The sequence below is a fragment of the Epinephelus lanceolatus genome, chromosome 20 (genome assembly GCF_041903045.1).
Source record: "Epinephelus lanceolatus isolate andai-2023 chromosome 20, ASM4190304v1, whole genome shotgun sequence".
Taxonomy (NCBI): Eukaryota; Metazoa; Chordata; class Actinopteri; order Perciformes; family Serranidae; genus Epinephelus; species Epinephelus lanceolatus.
Window position 1 is genome coordinate 16,908,463 of NC_135753.1, and position 15,380 is coordinate 16,923,842.

Here is a 15,380-nt window from a genome sequence, read left to right on the forward strand (position 1 = left end):
TGTGTCTGATAATTAGGCACGTCAGTCAATTCTGAGGAGAGAGAAAATTCATTTGCTTTTCAGTGTTAGAGCTTTTGTGTTCTTTTCACTGTGGCATCTGTAGTTGAGAACACGCAGCAGTATACTGTAAATATGTTCGTCATAATTGCACAAAATACTCCCTGAAAAACATGTCAAGAAGGTTGTAAATGCAGCAAAATCGAGTTGGAGTGACTTAATATTTGATTCTGTCAGACTTCTCCCTGAAATTACTGATATTACAGCTTGAATTGGTGCACGCAGACAAATAACCACCTTCAAACCTGGTGAGAGGGTGTACAAAGACGCCAAAAGGATGACTCATTCAAGGAATTTAACGAGGATCTACTAGATTTTAAAATATTTAATGGTTTTGCTCCTTTCATATGCACAAACACTTGGAAGAAAATCAAAACTTTGTACACTAGAGCGGGTAATAATTAAAGTTCACATACACAAACATTGACATCGAGCTGACTTTTTGAAACCTGACATGCAGAGGTGGAAGTATTCAGATTTTTTAATCGTGGAAGTAACAATACTACTGTGTATTATTTTATTTATTTTATATTATTTTATTTAACCCATATGGCCAAGACAGCAGCATACATAAAAGTTACAGCCACACAACACAATAAAAAACATAAAATACATAAATACTCAGTTACAAGTAAAAGAAATGCTTGAGTAAAATACACAATTATTAGCATCAAAATATACTTAAAGTGCCAAAAGTAAAAGTTGACTCTGCAGAGTAAGCCATTTCATTATATTACTGGATTAAAATTATTGATGCATTAATGTGTTCATCACTTTAATGTTGCAGCTGGTAAAGGTGGAGTTAATTTAAATTACTTTATATACTGCTGGGTAGCTTAACCTATAATAATAGATCATCATTTATTAGTTTCTATTTTATACAAATGATCAGAATCTGTGTAGTAATTATATCCAATAAATAGTTGAGTAAAAGGTAGAGTTGGAGTGGAAGTATAAGTACACACACACACACACACACACACACACATATATATATATATATATATATATATATACATATTCTATATGGTGGCATGTGATTTTTTTTTTACAAATATATCTTACATACATACATCTCTACCTTTTTGCCTGTATAATGTTTGTTATTAACTTTTAACACCAAACTACGCAAAGATATCTTTAGTCTAAATTTGGCTCATGTACATCACAACAATGTCCAGTAGTGTGTCTTGTTTGTATGCAGTTGTGAAATGTAATTAAGTACATTCGCTCAAGTACAGGTTTGAGTTACTTAACTTGAGTATTTCCATCTTGTGCTACTTGATACATCTACTCCACTACATTTTGGAGGCAAATAATGTACTTTTAACTCCACTGTATTTATTTACCACTGCATTAGCCACTATTTACACTACTTTGCAGACTCCTTTTATTAATACTACATATAAAACAATTAATAAATTATGATGTATTATTATAAGTCAGCACTATTTATGTGAAGTTATTAAAAGTAAGCCAGTAATATAATATGCATTGGTCTGATATGAGTACTTTTATTTTCCTTACTTTTTTCCATGCCCGTTTACTTGAGTACAATTATGATAGCAGGACTTTTATTTATATTTAAGAAAAATATATGATTATGTCTTCCACCACTGATTATTTGTTTCTGATAGTCTGTGATAAATAAACAAAAGTAAAACCCAAATTTCCAAAACTTCGATCTTAATCTTAAGCGTGCCGGGAAGCCCGCTACGTCACATCCGCCGTTTCCCTCCGGAAGTACAGTTAATTTTTATTCACAGGGAAAAAAACAGCTGTTGTTGAAAAAGAAAACATCAAAGTGAGTTTCATTGACGGATGTCTTGGCTTTATCTTGTTGCAGCCATTAGTGCAGTGATGACTAGTCTGTCCACTTTGTCCTCTGCGTGTCTGCCTGCTGTTTTTACTGACTCGATCAGCGAGTCTTGTTTCGCTCATTTGTTGCGAGTTGGCTGCTGCTGCTAGCGTTAGCTCCCATCACTGTGGACTTCCAGTTAGCAACACTAGCCACCGCTAGCTAGCTAACTCACCGTTTCTGACTGTCTGCACAACTCCTGGTGACAACAATCTCTGTCGACTGTCAGGCAATCAGTAAGATAATTTGCGTAGATGGTGCGTAAGTGAGTAAATGTAGATCGTACATTGTGTGACTCGCTCGCCACCTAGTTTAACTGCGATTTATCACTGTTTATGTCCAGCGTTAGCCTTGGTGTTTGTTAGGAAGACCAGGTAATAGTTAATGCATTTGAGAAAGGGTTATAGTTCATATTAGTATAACACTAGTGCTGAATTTACTTACAGAGTATGGGTACAGATATTTTTTTGTCTCCTAACCTACCCTAACCCTAAAAGGGAGAGAAACTGCAGGATGCCTGAAAAAATGTGCTAATTCTAGCTTATTTTATTAAGTTGTAATATTAGGGTTAAGTTACATCTGCTCTGTTGTCTTAGCTTCATTATGCTTATTTATAATAACGCTATTTTCGTCTCTTATTTTTGACAGAATGCCAGCTCCAAAGAGAGGATCATCTCCTCATGATTCTCAGCCCAAGATGAGGAAGTTAGATGAGGATGGGGAGGCTCTGCCATCCAAAACTACACCAGCTACTAATAATAAGTCCCTTAAAACAGGAAATACGCAAGATAACACAGCAGCCCCACGGACTAAGAAAAAACTGTCGTCTTCAGCAGAAGGGGGGAATAAACCAGCCAAGTCATCCAAACAGAGTTCCCCTCCAAAGGATTCCAGCAAAACCATTTCTGACCCACCTGTCAAAAAAGCCAAGCTCCTGAAAGCCACAAGTGCCTCCTGCGGAGAAGCTCCCTCGCAGAAAGCTAACTCCAAAGCTTCCCTGAAGCGAACAGCCTCCACAGACTCTGAGGACGAGTTGAGTAGTGATGGTAGTAAGACTGACCTTTTCAGAGAGAGGGGTGACGGCGACAAGGCCCGCTGCATCAGAAAATATTCCAATCGAGTCAAAGCTAAGCGTAAGGCTGAAGAGTCAACATCGGACCCACGGGAGACAAGCCAGGGGTCACCAGCTGCACCCGGAGACCCTGTTCAGATGGACCATAATTATGGCAGGTTTTCAGATTCAAGTACGGGAGAGGCCGATCAGGAGGAGAGAAAAGAATCTGCGCAGTCTGTCGCTGAAGGAGAGAGACCAGAAATTTCAGTTAATGCAACACAAGCAGAGTCAAAAGAAGCTTTAGTCTCTGTGATAGGGAGTTCAAAAGCTAGCATTGAGTCTGAGTGTGCAGCTAAACACGAGGAATTTAAAAATGTAGAAATTCAAAAGCTCATAGATAATGAAGCATTAGCATCATGTAGAGAAAAATTAGATTCTCTCACTGCAACAGCTGCAAGGTCGCCTTGCTTCATATCTGAGGCAGGGGAAAATAAAAAGAAGGATGTTGCCATCAAAAGCCAAGAGGGTGTAGATACTGAAACACTTGAGACATCAGTGCAAACATTATATTCAAGTACTGAAGAGGCAAATCCGGGCTGTGAAGGTGAAGTGCAGGTAGATGAAAGGAGAGTTTGTAGAAATCAGACAGGTGTGAGCAGTGGAACTGAAACAAAGGAGACCACAGAGTCTGTTTCTGAGGAGATAAAGCTGGATATAACATATAACAGTAAGGAGGGAGAGCATAAAGTGCAGGGAGTGATTGAAGCAGCCTGTGTCTCTGCAGACCACAGTGATGTAGAAGATAAAATATTGTCAATTGAAACAAACTCTGCACCTGAAGAGATCCTGGTAGGACGTAGTAATCCAGAGACTGAAGAAAATCGAACAATGACAGAGTCTGTTGGCAATCCAGAGACTCAAACAGACCTAAGTGTTAAAATTCAAGTCACTTTCAAAGAGGAGTCAAAATCTGAGGGTCGAGTGAGCCATGAAGTGCCAGTTACCATTACCAACTCCTGTGAGGGTGTAAACAAAATAGTCAGAAAGACTGAGGAAAAGCTTGAAGAAAGTGAAAGGAAAGGAGTGGAGTTCCTGTCGACGCAGACTGTTGCTGGTCCTCGGTCTAATGCTGAGCTACAGCTAAACCAGGAGGTGATGGACAAGATGACCTACAGCTGTGCTGAAATACTGACACCCGATTGTGAGGCTGTTCCTGAGCAAAAGCGATGCAACATGCTCTCTGATTGTGTCACAGTCTCAGAGGGTCAGACAGATGTGGAGACTAAAATAACATCAGAGGAGAAGTCTGACTCAGCACCTGAAGAGGTTAAACAAAACCATGAGGAGCACAAAGGTGATGACCACAATACAGAATTACCTGTTGACGTCAAAGAAGATGCAATGACAAGTAGAGAAAAAGAGATGAACTCTGACTGTGCCACTGCAACACCAGGGCAGGAGATTTCTTATCAAGTGGAATTACAAAGCCAAAAGAGCCAGGAAGTCAGTGAATGTGCCACAGACATATCTACAGAATTTAATAAGGATCATGTGTTAAATTCTGTAACAGTGGAAAATGACTTCGAAGGTACCAGTGGCCCTGAGAGACAGACCACAACGGCATCAGAGATTTCTTATCCTGCATCTACAGTGGAAGTACAAAGCCAGGACATTCTGGGAGACAGTGAACGCACCACAGACATGTCGGTTGAAGCATATGAACGTCCAGTTGCAAATTGTCAGAGCACAAAAGATGAAGGCAGGATTGCTGTATGCGCTACTGCTGCTGAGAATCAAATACAAGTGGACATGCAGACTACAACGATATCAGAGATATCTGACGTCACACCTACAGTGGAAATACAAAGCCAGGAAGTCAGTGAGCCTACCACAGACATATCTACTGAACTTCACGTGGACCATAAGGGTGAACGTATGGAAAATGAAAACAAGGTGGACTTTGAATCTGTGACTGTACCAGAGAGTCAAATCGAAATGGAAATGCAGACTACGTCAGTGTCAGAGGTTTTAAATCCAGCTGCTTCAGTGGAAACACAGAAAAGCCAAACAGAAATGGACATGCAAACTACAGCATCAGAGGAGATATCTAACACAGCACCCACAGTAGAAATACAAACTCAGAAAAGTCTAAGTGAAGTGACTATAGAGACTGCAACGACATCAGTGGAGATTCCGAACATGGCACCCACAGTAGAAACAGAGGGTCAGAGGAGCCAAGAAGTCATTGAACCAGCAGCAGGCATATCTGAGAAAGTTCAAGAAGGTCTAATGATTCAGACTCATGAGAGTAATGGAAATGACAGCAAGGTTATCAACGAATGTGTCAGTGCAACTGAGAGTCAAAGAGAAATGGATTTACAGACAACACCAGAGGAGACTTCTGATCCGGCAACTACAGTAGAAACACAAAACCAGCAAGGTAAGGAGGTCAGTGAATTCACTACAGACACTGAAGTACTAAAAGATTTTACTGTTGTCGATACTGAGAGTGGAGAAAACAAGGATGAGGTTATCGCAGAATGTGTGGATGCTACTGAGAATCAAATAGGAATGGATGTGCAAACACCAGAGGAGATTTCTGATCCACCATCTACAGTGGAAATAAAAAGCCAGGGGGCCAGTGCACTCAATGCAGAAGTTCAGAAAGGTCTAGTGACTGCAAGTTGTGAGAGTAAGGAAAATAAAGACAAGGTTGCTTCTGAATATGTTGCTGTTCCAGAGGCTCGAATAAATATGGAAACTACTACAATGCCAGAGGAGATTTCTTATACAGCAAAACAGGGGATGGGGGAAGTTGATGAACCTGCTACGGCCTTATCAAATGAAACTCATAAACCTCTTCCTATGGCGGAAAGTAAGGATAATGAAAACATGCAGACAGAGCCCAGTGCTGAGGAGATCCGAGGGGATATGAATGTAATAAGTGGATCAATAGGAAGAGTAGATTCTGCTTTAGAAGAGGAAACAGAGAGGCAAGAGATTAATGAGGTCAAAGAAGAGGCCGCAATCATTTCCTCTGATAAGTCTGACAAAACAGTCAGTAATATTGAAGGACAACAAGAAGGAACTGGAAGCAATGAAGTAATAGTTTTTGTTTGTGGCCAAACAGATGACGTTGATATTGTAATTCAGGCATCAGAAGAACAGATGAAGACGATTAATCAGCCAGAAGTGGAGATTCATGAAAACCAGATAGTGTATGAACCAATTAGTAGTCCAGAGAGTAACGATGATCGAGAGATTCCTACAGCATCAGAGAACCACGATGGCATGTCTTTACTGGACATACAGAATGCACAGCAGATGGAAGGAGATTCATCCACTAATGAAGAAAACAGTTGTAACCAACAACTGGAAAAAGAGGAAACTGTAAAACAAATCTGCATCTCAGTCAGCCAAGAAGTTGAAATGGAAGCCGTCAGAGTGCCGGAGAGTTGTGTCCCTGCACAGTTGGAGCAGGGTAACATGAACATGAATGTGGATGTGAAGCAAGTTGCAGTGATCAGCTCCAGCGATGACATCAGCACGCCAGATGGACAGTCAGAAGTTGAAACAGAAAAAAGTGAAACTAATGGGTATCCAGACTGCGTCAGTGCTACAAAGTTTGCTGAACAGGTGCAGGAGAGTGCAGGAGTTCAGGAGGTTGCAGATGTCACAGTGACAACAACTACAGCCGCAACTATAGTGGAAATACCAGACAGTACATCTGAGGAGTTTGTGATCTTAGAACCAGTCCCGCAAAGTGAAATTCACTTTGATATTGTCACTCAAGCGGCGGCTGAATCGGGTTTGTCAGCCTCGCTTACAGAGCAGGTGAATCACGACGGTGCTTTGATAGGTGCAGAGGAAAATCAAAGAATTTTAAATGGCTCCCAACAAACCGTCTTCCCTGAGGCAGAAGTACAGCAATGTCAAACAACTGATGAGATCAAAGTGATAAATTCGAGTGAGACATTAGATCAGGAGACAGGGGTTGGGATGGAAATCACACCTGAGGAAGGGGTTGAAGTTATTCAAAATTCTGACCACAGCCAGCAGCCATACTCTGACATGATGGATACCTCAGAAATTGAGATGGCAAACTCTCACACTCACGTCACTAATGAAGACTGTAATGCACTGGTGATAGAGAACATTGAGGCTAATTTGGACCTACAAGAGGTGCAGATTCTGGAGGATATAGAAATCGGTCGCGAGATCGTAGTAGCAGAGGAAGAGAACGATGAAGATAGTGACATTATGATAGTAGAAAAACCCCAGGAAACACCTGAGGCAGTCCCTCCTAAAAAGCCTGAGCAAAAAGTTGATGAGAAAACTAAAGACGACACTTGTGGGACCAGCTTAAAGCAAAACAGCACAGCTGAAAAGACTAAGGATGAGAAAAAAGGACAGGAGGCAGAAAAACCCAAGAAACAAGAGATGAACACTCAGGCCAGAACCAAAGCTCGGCTGGCAGCTTTGGCTGAGCAAAAGGCTGCAGCGTCTAAGAGAACAGCAAACAGACAGCAGCTGAACCTCTTAGCTTTGTGTCAGGAGATTGCAGAGGACATTGCTACAGACAGCCTGCTGTTGAAGAGGATAGAAGAGGAAAAACAAGCAGCGGCAGCAGCAGCAGCAGCAGCAGCAGCCAAGAGTGAAGCCAGTAAGAAGGAGAGTCCACCTGTTAACACGCAGGAGGCAGACGCTGGTGATGTTGCCACTCCTGCTGGGCCAGAAGGGAGCTCTGCTTCGGTGACCCCTGCTGAGGAGGAGTGTACAGCTCAGCCCTCGACAGATGATTCAGCTGAGGCTAAGCCTGCTGCAGAGCCTCCAAAGAGGCGTTTCTTTGTCACACAGATTGCAGTGCCACTGAAAGCCCATGAGAAGAAGAAACTTACTAGATATCAAAGACTAAGACAGGTTGAACTGCAGAGAGAGAAAATGTCTTGGGCACGTGTGAAGAAACTTAAATCTGACCAGGCAAATCAAATGTTTTCAGACTTAGATTGGCAAGTACCCATGACTGCGTCCCCTCTATTCTCAATGAGTCCTGTGTCCACGGCTCCTCCACCTGCAGGCAGTCCATTGAAAACCCCTCTCCCGAGTCCCTCCTCAGCAAGCAAGCCTGCAACACCCAAGGCAGAAGCCCCTAAGGTCGATACTCCTAAAGCTGAACCCAGTAAGAAAGAACCCCCTAAAACGGAAACTTCCAAAACTGAAGCCTCTAAACCGGAACCTACTAAAGATGAAGCCTCCAAAACCGGGACTCCTAATGCTGGAACCCGTAAATCTACAAGGCAAACTAAGGCTCAAGCTTCTAAAGAAACCCCAGCTCCAGGGCCCGCACCGAAAGTGACCAGATCAGTAGCCAAGAGGACGCTCCCAGCAGTACCCCCGCCTATGCCCAACGGGCTTAACGCTCAAAAACCGAAGCCTGTTGAGTACAAGCCATACAGACCCAGGCCCAAGTATACCTTTGCAGACTTTGAACTAGATGACGACCCGTTACCAGTAGCTCCAGCAAAGCCTGGCCCTCAGTCAGCGCCCACACAGCCAACACGACCTATCGTTCAGCCAAACCCCGCAGCTCAATCTAAACCCACAGTTCAGTCAAAACCCACAGTTCCATCACATCTCGCCAACCAGGCAAAGCTCAGAGCTCAGACCACACCTGCTGGACAGATCTCAGGTCAGTCGAAGCCCACTGTTGCAGCTGCAGCTCAGTCAAAGCCTGCTGGTCCCACCGCTTCTCAGTTAAAGCCTGCTGCTTCTACAACACCCCAGTCAAAGGCCACAGCTACTGTCACAGCCTCTTCCAAAGCCGCTCCTTTAGTTAAAGCTCAATTAAAGTCCCCAGTTTCGACGACACCTCAGTCAAAAGCTGTCTCAGCTCCAAATCAGTCCAAGCGTGTTGCTACTGCCTCATCTCAGTTGAAGCCCACTGGTAGTGGAAGTACAGCTCAGATCAAGCCGTCAACAGCGTCTGAGACTGCTGCTTCAACCACATCTGAGACAAAGCCTGCTGCTGTGAAGGCCGATGGTTCAGTGCCTCAGAAAACCCCAAAACCACCATCATCTGATGACAGCAAATTAAAGGTAACTCAAAAAAAAATTGTGCCATGTGTGTCACAAACAGTGTTTTTGAATAAAGATGTTAATCATCTTCTGTCTCTTTCTTATGTAGGAAACAGCTGATCCCACCTCCTCCCTTCAGTCTGAAGACAGCTCCAAAGCATCTGATGACAAACAGAAGTGTGAAGAAAAGCCTGCAGGTATGCATTTATCTGCAGTTGGCATTATTTCTTCAAACATCTGCCGTGTTGTTGTCACATTACTTAATACAGTCTAGGTGAAAAAAGTTATGATATTAATTATCAAGGAGACTGTTGATTTGATAATGTGTTAACAGTTGCTAATTATTATATAACAAGGTAGAGCTCAAAGACTCTATGTTCTTGATTTAGAAAATGACACCAGTGTATAAGCCTTTTACCTTTTCTCATAGTCACTGATGCTGATCCGTCTCCGGTGGATAAGCCTGTAACAGTCAAGACAGCCGACAAGACGTCGGAAAAACCTGAAGAGTAAGAAGTTTCTTTCAAGTAATTTGACATGTTTTTCCTCATAGCAACAGGAATCTGAAGTAATGTGATGTGTGTTTGTATCACAGCGGAGAGGAGAAGCCACAGGATGGCAGGACTCCTCTGTCTGAGGCTTGTCTGCAAAAAGAAGTCAAGAAACTAAAGGAGGCTGACAAAGATGGCACCCAAACCATTATTGTGAGCATCTGTTTGTTATTATTATGCCGTGTGCAGCCAGGAAACTTTTAAGTAGACATTACATTGTGGGCTATTCCGCATCACCAAGGATATTTTAAGAATTTTTTTTTTATTTCTTTATGCCACAGTTAATTACATTTTCAGGGCATGCATGAATCAGTGGTTCAATTTCCAAGTTTCAGTGTCCATTTCTGGACAAATAATCAAAATCAGAATTGGTTTTATTGCCAAGTAGGTTTTCACATACACGGAAATTTTGCTTGGTGTATTGGTGCATAACAAATAATATAAAATAAATATATGTAGGTAAATACCTCTATAGGTAAAGAGATAGAGATAGTAAAAGTGATAATAAAATTAGGTCTAAAAGAAAAAAAAAACACAATAAAATAAACTAATAATAATAACAGCAATAACAATAATAATAATAATTATTATTATTATTATTATTATAATTATTATTAACAAATAAGTAGAATAAGTAAAAGAATAAAATAAATAAAGATCATAAATGTATCTAAAATAGAGAGCTAATTAAATTAAAAAAAAAACAAAAAAACTATTTTTACAGTAAAAAAAATTTGAATTTCTTGTATATACTTGCAGGGTGTATTTAGATGTGCGAAGTGATCTGTTGTTTTCTTTGTCTCTTAGGATGCAGGACAGAAGCACTTTGGGGCAGTGGCCTGCAACGTGTGTGGCATGCTGTACTCTGCTGCCAACCCTGAAGATGAATCTCAACATTTACTCTTCCACAACCAGTTCGTCAGCGCTGTCAAATATGTGGTGAGAGGACGTTTCCATAAAGTACACGTCGTATTATTTGTCTTGCCTTCTATCTCACAGTATTGACTCATCAGGGAATATACAGATGCATCCATGCACAGTGTTTTGTCTGAAAATACACTGATCGAGTATCACATCAAGTGTGTTGTGTAGTTGAATTTACCAAATAAATCACAAATAGTTAGACGGTAGTCTGAACCAATTACAGGAAACAACTGTAAGTGTGTGGCACATACTGCAGGTTTGAGTGTGAGGGAGATGCCTCCTCTGTATTGGCTACGGAGAGCATTTTCTCACACATTTGTCCTGAATCTCAGCACCATTAAAGTGAATAGCACTTTCTGTATAAAAATGATTCATAAATGTCATGGCATACTTTCACACCTACCTTGTTAGCTCCGGACTTTTGGACTTTTGGACTTTTCAGTCTGATGTGAACCAAAATTATAGGTATGAAACCTCCCCCGAACCAAACAGCTGAACTTTGGTCTGATGAAGAGGTGGTCTCACTTATGATCAAACTGAACCATGATTTGGTTGTTTCTAGTGTGAGATTTCTTTTGGATGACTCGGATTTGGGACTAGTTACAGGAAGTTTTGGCAGCCTGTTGTCAGGTGTTAAGAGTAGTGTAGTGCCTCAGTGCGGAGGGTGTGTGTGTGCTAGCAACAGACAGTGACGGTGGCTTTGCTCAGAGTAAACAGGTGTTGGCGATTGCAGCAGAGCAGAAATTACCAGTAAAGTTGTTAAGCAGTCTTAAATGTACTGCGTAGGTTTCAGTTTGTCCATGAACACATCATAACAAAATGAGGCACAGTAACACGTGGGGAGAGGAGGAGACGACTTCATAGAGAGTTACTTGGAATTTTTTTTTTCAAAAATGGGAACCTTGGTTTGAACATTCAGATGTTGAAAGGCCCTTAAACATTACTAAACTATTACAAAAAGAGCCACTCAGTATTCTGATAGTTGATACTCTCACTGCTCAGTATACTTCACAGTCACCTTTATTTAGATATCATTTATTCATCCAGCTAAGAAAACAGTGTCACTGCAGCAGCTCGCTGAAGGATGGAGCCGTGAAATGACGGAGCAAACAATATAACTGACAATATCAGCACTGAACCAGATTATATGACCAAATGAAGTAAATAAAAGTAGGAACTAAAAAATTTAAGAAAGAACATTTACAGTATTAAGTATAGTGAAGTATGCATATTTGCAATATTTCTAGCACAAAGGAAGTTAGTTGTATTTATCAAATGAAGAACATGAGTGCTTCAGCAGGACAATAAAAAGATTTCTTAAGAGTTCCCATTTATAAATGCACCTTTTTTTTTTTTCCAGGGATGGAAAAAAGAGAGGATTCTGGGAGAGTATCCTGATGGCAAGATCATTCTTGTCCTGCCAGATGATCCCAAATATGCTCTGAAGAAGGTACAGTATATTCACAGGGACTAACCTTAAGTAGAAAGACCAAAAAAATACAAGATTATTGTTTCTTTGTTCCTCATAAGCTGCATCCACACATTTCTTCACCACACAGTATCTGTTTGTGTCTCAGGTGGAGGAGATCAGGGAGATGGTGGACAACGACCTCGGCTTCCAGCAGGTGGAGACCAAGTGTCCCTCTCAGACCAAGACCTTCCTCTTCATCACCAATGACAAGAAAGTGGGTGGATGCCTTATTGCAGAGCACATACAAGAGGTAAGAGACTGCAGTCTTCAGGAATGGTTTAACACACTTTGATGTACGTTTATTATGTAAAAACATGAACAGACTGAATTAGTTTGAGTAAGCTGAGCCTTGTGAATGCTCACAGGGCTACAGGGTGATTGAGGAGCCAGTGCCAGAGGGTTCAGAGGGAGAGAAGGTGATGTTTGAACGCCAGAGAGCTTGGTGCTGCTCCACAACACCGGAGCCAGCCATCTGTGGCATCAGCCGCATCTGGGTGGTCAACATGATGAGACGCCAGGGCATCGCCTCACGTATGCTCGAATGCCTCAGGTCAGTTCATCTTCAGACCTGCCAAGTTTTCATGTCACATCCCCTTAAAACAAATGGACATAATTCTAACTTGTTTTTGTTTTCCTTGCACAGGAACAACTTCATATACGGTTCATACCTGAGCAAAGACGAGATCGCTTTCTCCGACCCCACTCCTGATGGAAAACTCTTTGCCACACATTACTTTGGCACTTCTCAGTTTTTGGTTTATAACTTTGTGAGTGGAACACGCTCGTCCCCACCAAAAACTGACGCAGTATGACAGTCTTCGGGAAAGACAACAGTGGATATAACTGAGACACTCACTGGCCAACGGGACGCACCATCACTTAATGGTCTTGCAGAATCCGTGTTTGCATAACGATTTAAAAAAACAAACTGTAAATTATTCCTTGGAGAGGACACACATTGGTTTTAAATCTCAGGATGAAAACAACAAGGTGTTGTTGAAAAATGTTATTAATTCACCCTTTAATCCTTCCCTGAATAGTATTTTGAAAAAAAAAAGTATTTTCTTTATACATTTTTAAGTAAACAATTGGTTTTATTAGAAGTATAGAGTTTACATGCATGACCTGACAGCAATAGGAAACAAGGAGCATTTCATTGGGTTTTAAAGTCGGCCGGCTGCATTGAATAAAATTATTTTAGAGTGTTTTTTACTCACACAGTGTAGTGAAGGATATGTACACTGAGGAGTTTTACATGTTCACCTCTTAACAGTTAAAGTGATGCTGCTGTTTCTCGAGTTGTCTTTTAAGCAGCATTGATGACACTTAAAGGTCACAGTTTCTACTGGGCGGTTGAATATTTCCGCATCGGTCCCCCTGACTTCACTGTCATGTTTTATTGTAACATTTCAAACTGATCATCCAAACTAGAGGATGTAACCGGAGGGACTCATTTCAACGATGGCGTTGAAGAGGTGTGGGTTAGAACTGTAGCTCGGGCATTAATCGCGTGCTCTGATTTTCTGAGATCGCCCTGTCTGAAACGTTTAGTTTTCCAAGCTGAGCCATAAACTGTTCACCGTTTAGCAGGGCATTGTAGCCTTTACTGTATGAGTGATGTCTTTTAATTTCACAGAGGCTGTCTATTGCTTTGTTTGTGCCTGAATGAACGCCGTGTGACTTAAGATGTTGATTTGTTTTGTTTTTTATGGCTTTTTATTGAGTTAGTGTAGAGTATCATCCTCCTATTCCTTAGTAACAACAAATTAAAATGTATATCAAATTATCATGTAGAGTTATGCATACTATAACAACATTTATAATGATGAGCAAGGTCTTAAGGCTCAGGTATTAAATGGTATTTGAGTGATGGTAAATGTCATCCAGGTTCAAACAGGAATATTTGCTCAGTGATCAGCATGAGGGGTTGAGATGAACCTCTGCCTCTCTCAACACAGATTTACAGTATCATCATACTACATCCCTTATTTTCTCCTTCCCTCTTGGTAAAGCAGTTGCTTTTAGAAAGATGTGTCGTGTAAGAAAAATAAATTTGATTTATACGAAGCCGTTATGTAAATATTTATTTAAATAATAAACGATTTAAAACAGTTTGGCTTGCTCGGTTTTCTTCTGCAGGTAAGCGTGGGATTTTGTGCTCTCTCAGCTTTCAGGTAAATTACATCTGACCCCTCAACTCCTGTTGACCCTCTTCAGTCTCATAGTGTTGTGCTGGTCACGAATGCCATCTAGTGGACGTTGCTGCAAACATGTCCCTGTCAGTGATATTTAAGGTGAGCCACCCCAGATGATAACACTGTTTTTTTATGCACTACATCAGTTTTGAGATCTTGCTTCCATAACACTTCCAGAAAACTTATGATACAGAAAATAATAGTCTTAATGTAAGTAATCAGCTAGGGAAGTTTTATGGTGATATCTATGAACATTTTATCCTGTTTAGCTGTGGTGTCTTGTGTATTTTTTTAATTATTTTTTTTAATGTATGGAATTTTTCTGATACACATATTTAAAGTCCATTTCCTGAGAACAAGTTTTTTCTCACACCCTGAGCCAAAAATCTCCACCTCACTCGCGCTTACATACACCGAACTTAAAATACAACACTTTTGTTTTTGCCACCATTTTTCAGAGGTTTAAAACATCAAAGACTTTTTTTTTGCTCTCTAGGTATGTATTTATTTTGGTGTCATTTTTTAAAAATAAAAATCCGCACATTTTAGTGTCCTTATATCGTGACCACCCAAAGGCACACCTGTGTAGTACTGATGCTTTTTAATCAGCATGCTGATATGCTGCACCTGTCAGGTGGATGGATTATACTGGAAATGGAGAAGTGCTCACTAACACAGAATTTTAAAATTTCTGATCGAAATTTAAGATTTCGCTATTCATTGCATATAAAGTCTTAGATCTTTAACTTAAACCTGTGTGAAGTGAGAGCAAATCCAAAAGTGGTGCATTTAGATTTTTGTTCAGTGTATATTTTGATGCTTTTTTTTTTTTACAGAAGGGTTTGCTCATACATCATTCATTCATTCATAGCCTGATTTATAGAACATTTTATTCCTAAAAACATGGTGAAAATTAAATTTTTTTTCATGGCTGTTTTCTTTTGTGTGGAGTGATAAGAAGAGATGAACAAAATCCTCCCTGTAAAGACCTTTGACTTTAATGTGTCAACAAGATGAAATAAGGATTTTTAGCCTTTATCCAATGTTCAGATTTCTGATCTGGGAGCATATGCAAATCAGTGCATATTCAACTAGGGGGGCAGAGGCTACACGTCCCTCTCCCTTACCCCCAGTAAAACCATGAAAGTAGCGGAGGACTTTTATTTTGATTAAACTGAAGACACTTACATCAACT

The 15,380-nt window shown here is 40.7% G+C and overlaps 1 protein-coding gene across 1 annotated transcript; it reads left to right on the forward strand.

Annotated features, from left to right (window-relative positions):
- Positions 1–1,787: 1,787 nt before the first annotated feature.
- LOC117264699 (uncharacterized) lies at positions 1,788–13,024 on the forward strand. The gene is made up of 10 exons (XM_033638885.2): positions 1,788–1,861; positions 2,564–9,065; positions 9,154–9,241; positions 9,475–9,553; positions 9,640–9,748; positions 10,403–10,534; positions 11,880–11,969; positions 12,097–12,240; positions 12,356–12,540; positions 12,634–13,024. The coding sequence occupies exons 2-10, from the start codon at positions 2,565–2,567 to the stop codon at positions 12,800–12,802; spliced, it is 7,497 nt and encodes a 2,498-aa protein (XP_033494776.2). The 5' UTR covers positions 1,788–1,861; position 2,564; the 3' UTR covers positions 12,803–13,024.
- The last annotated feature ends 2,356 nt before the right edge of the window (positions 13,025–15,380 follow it).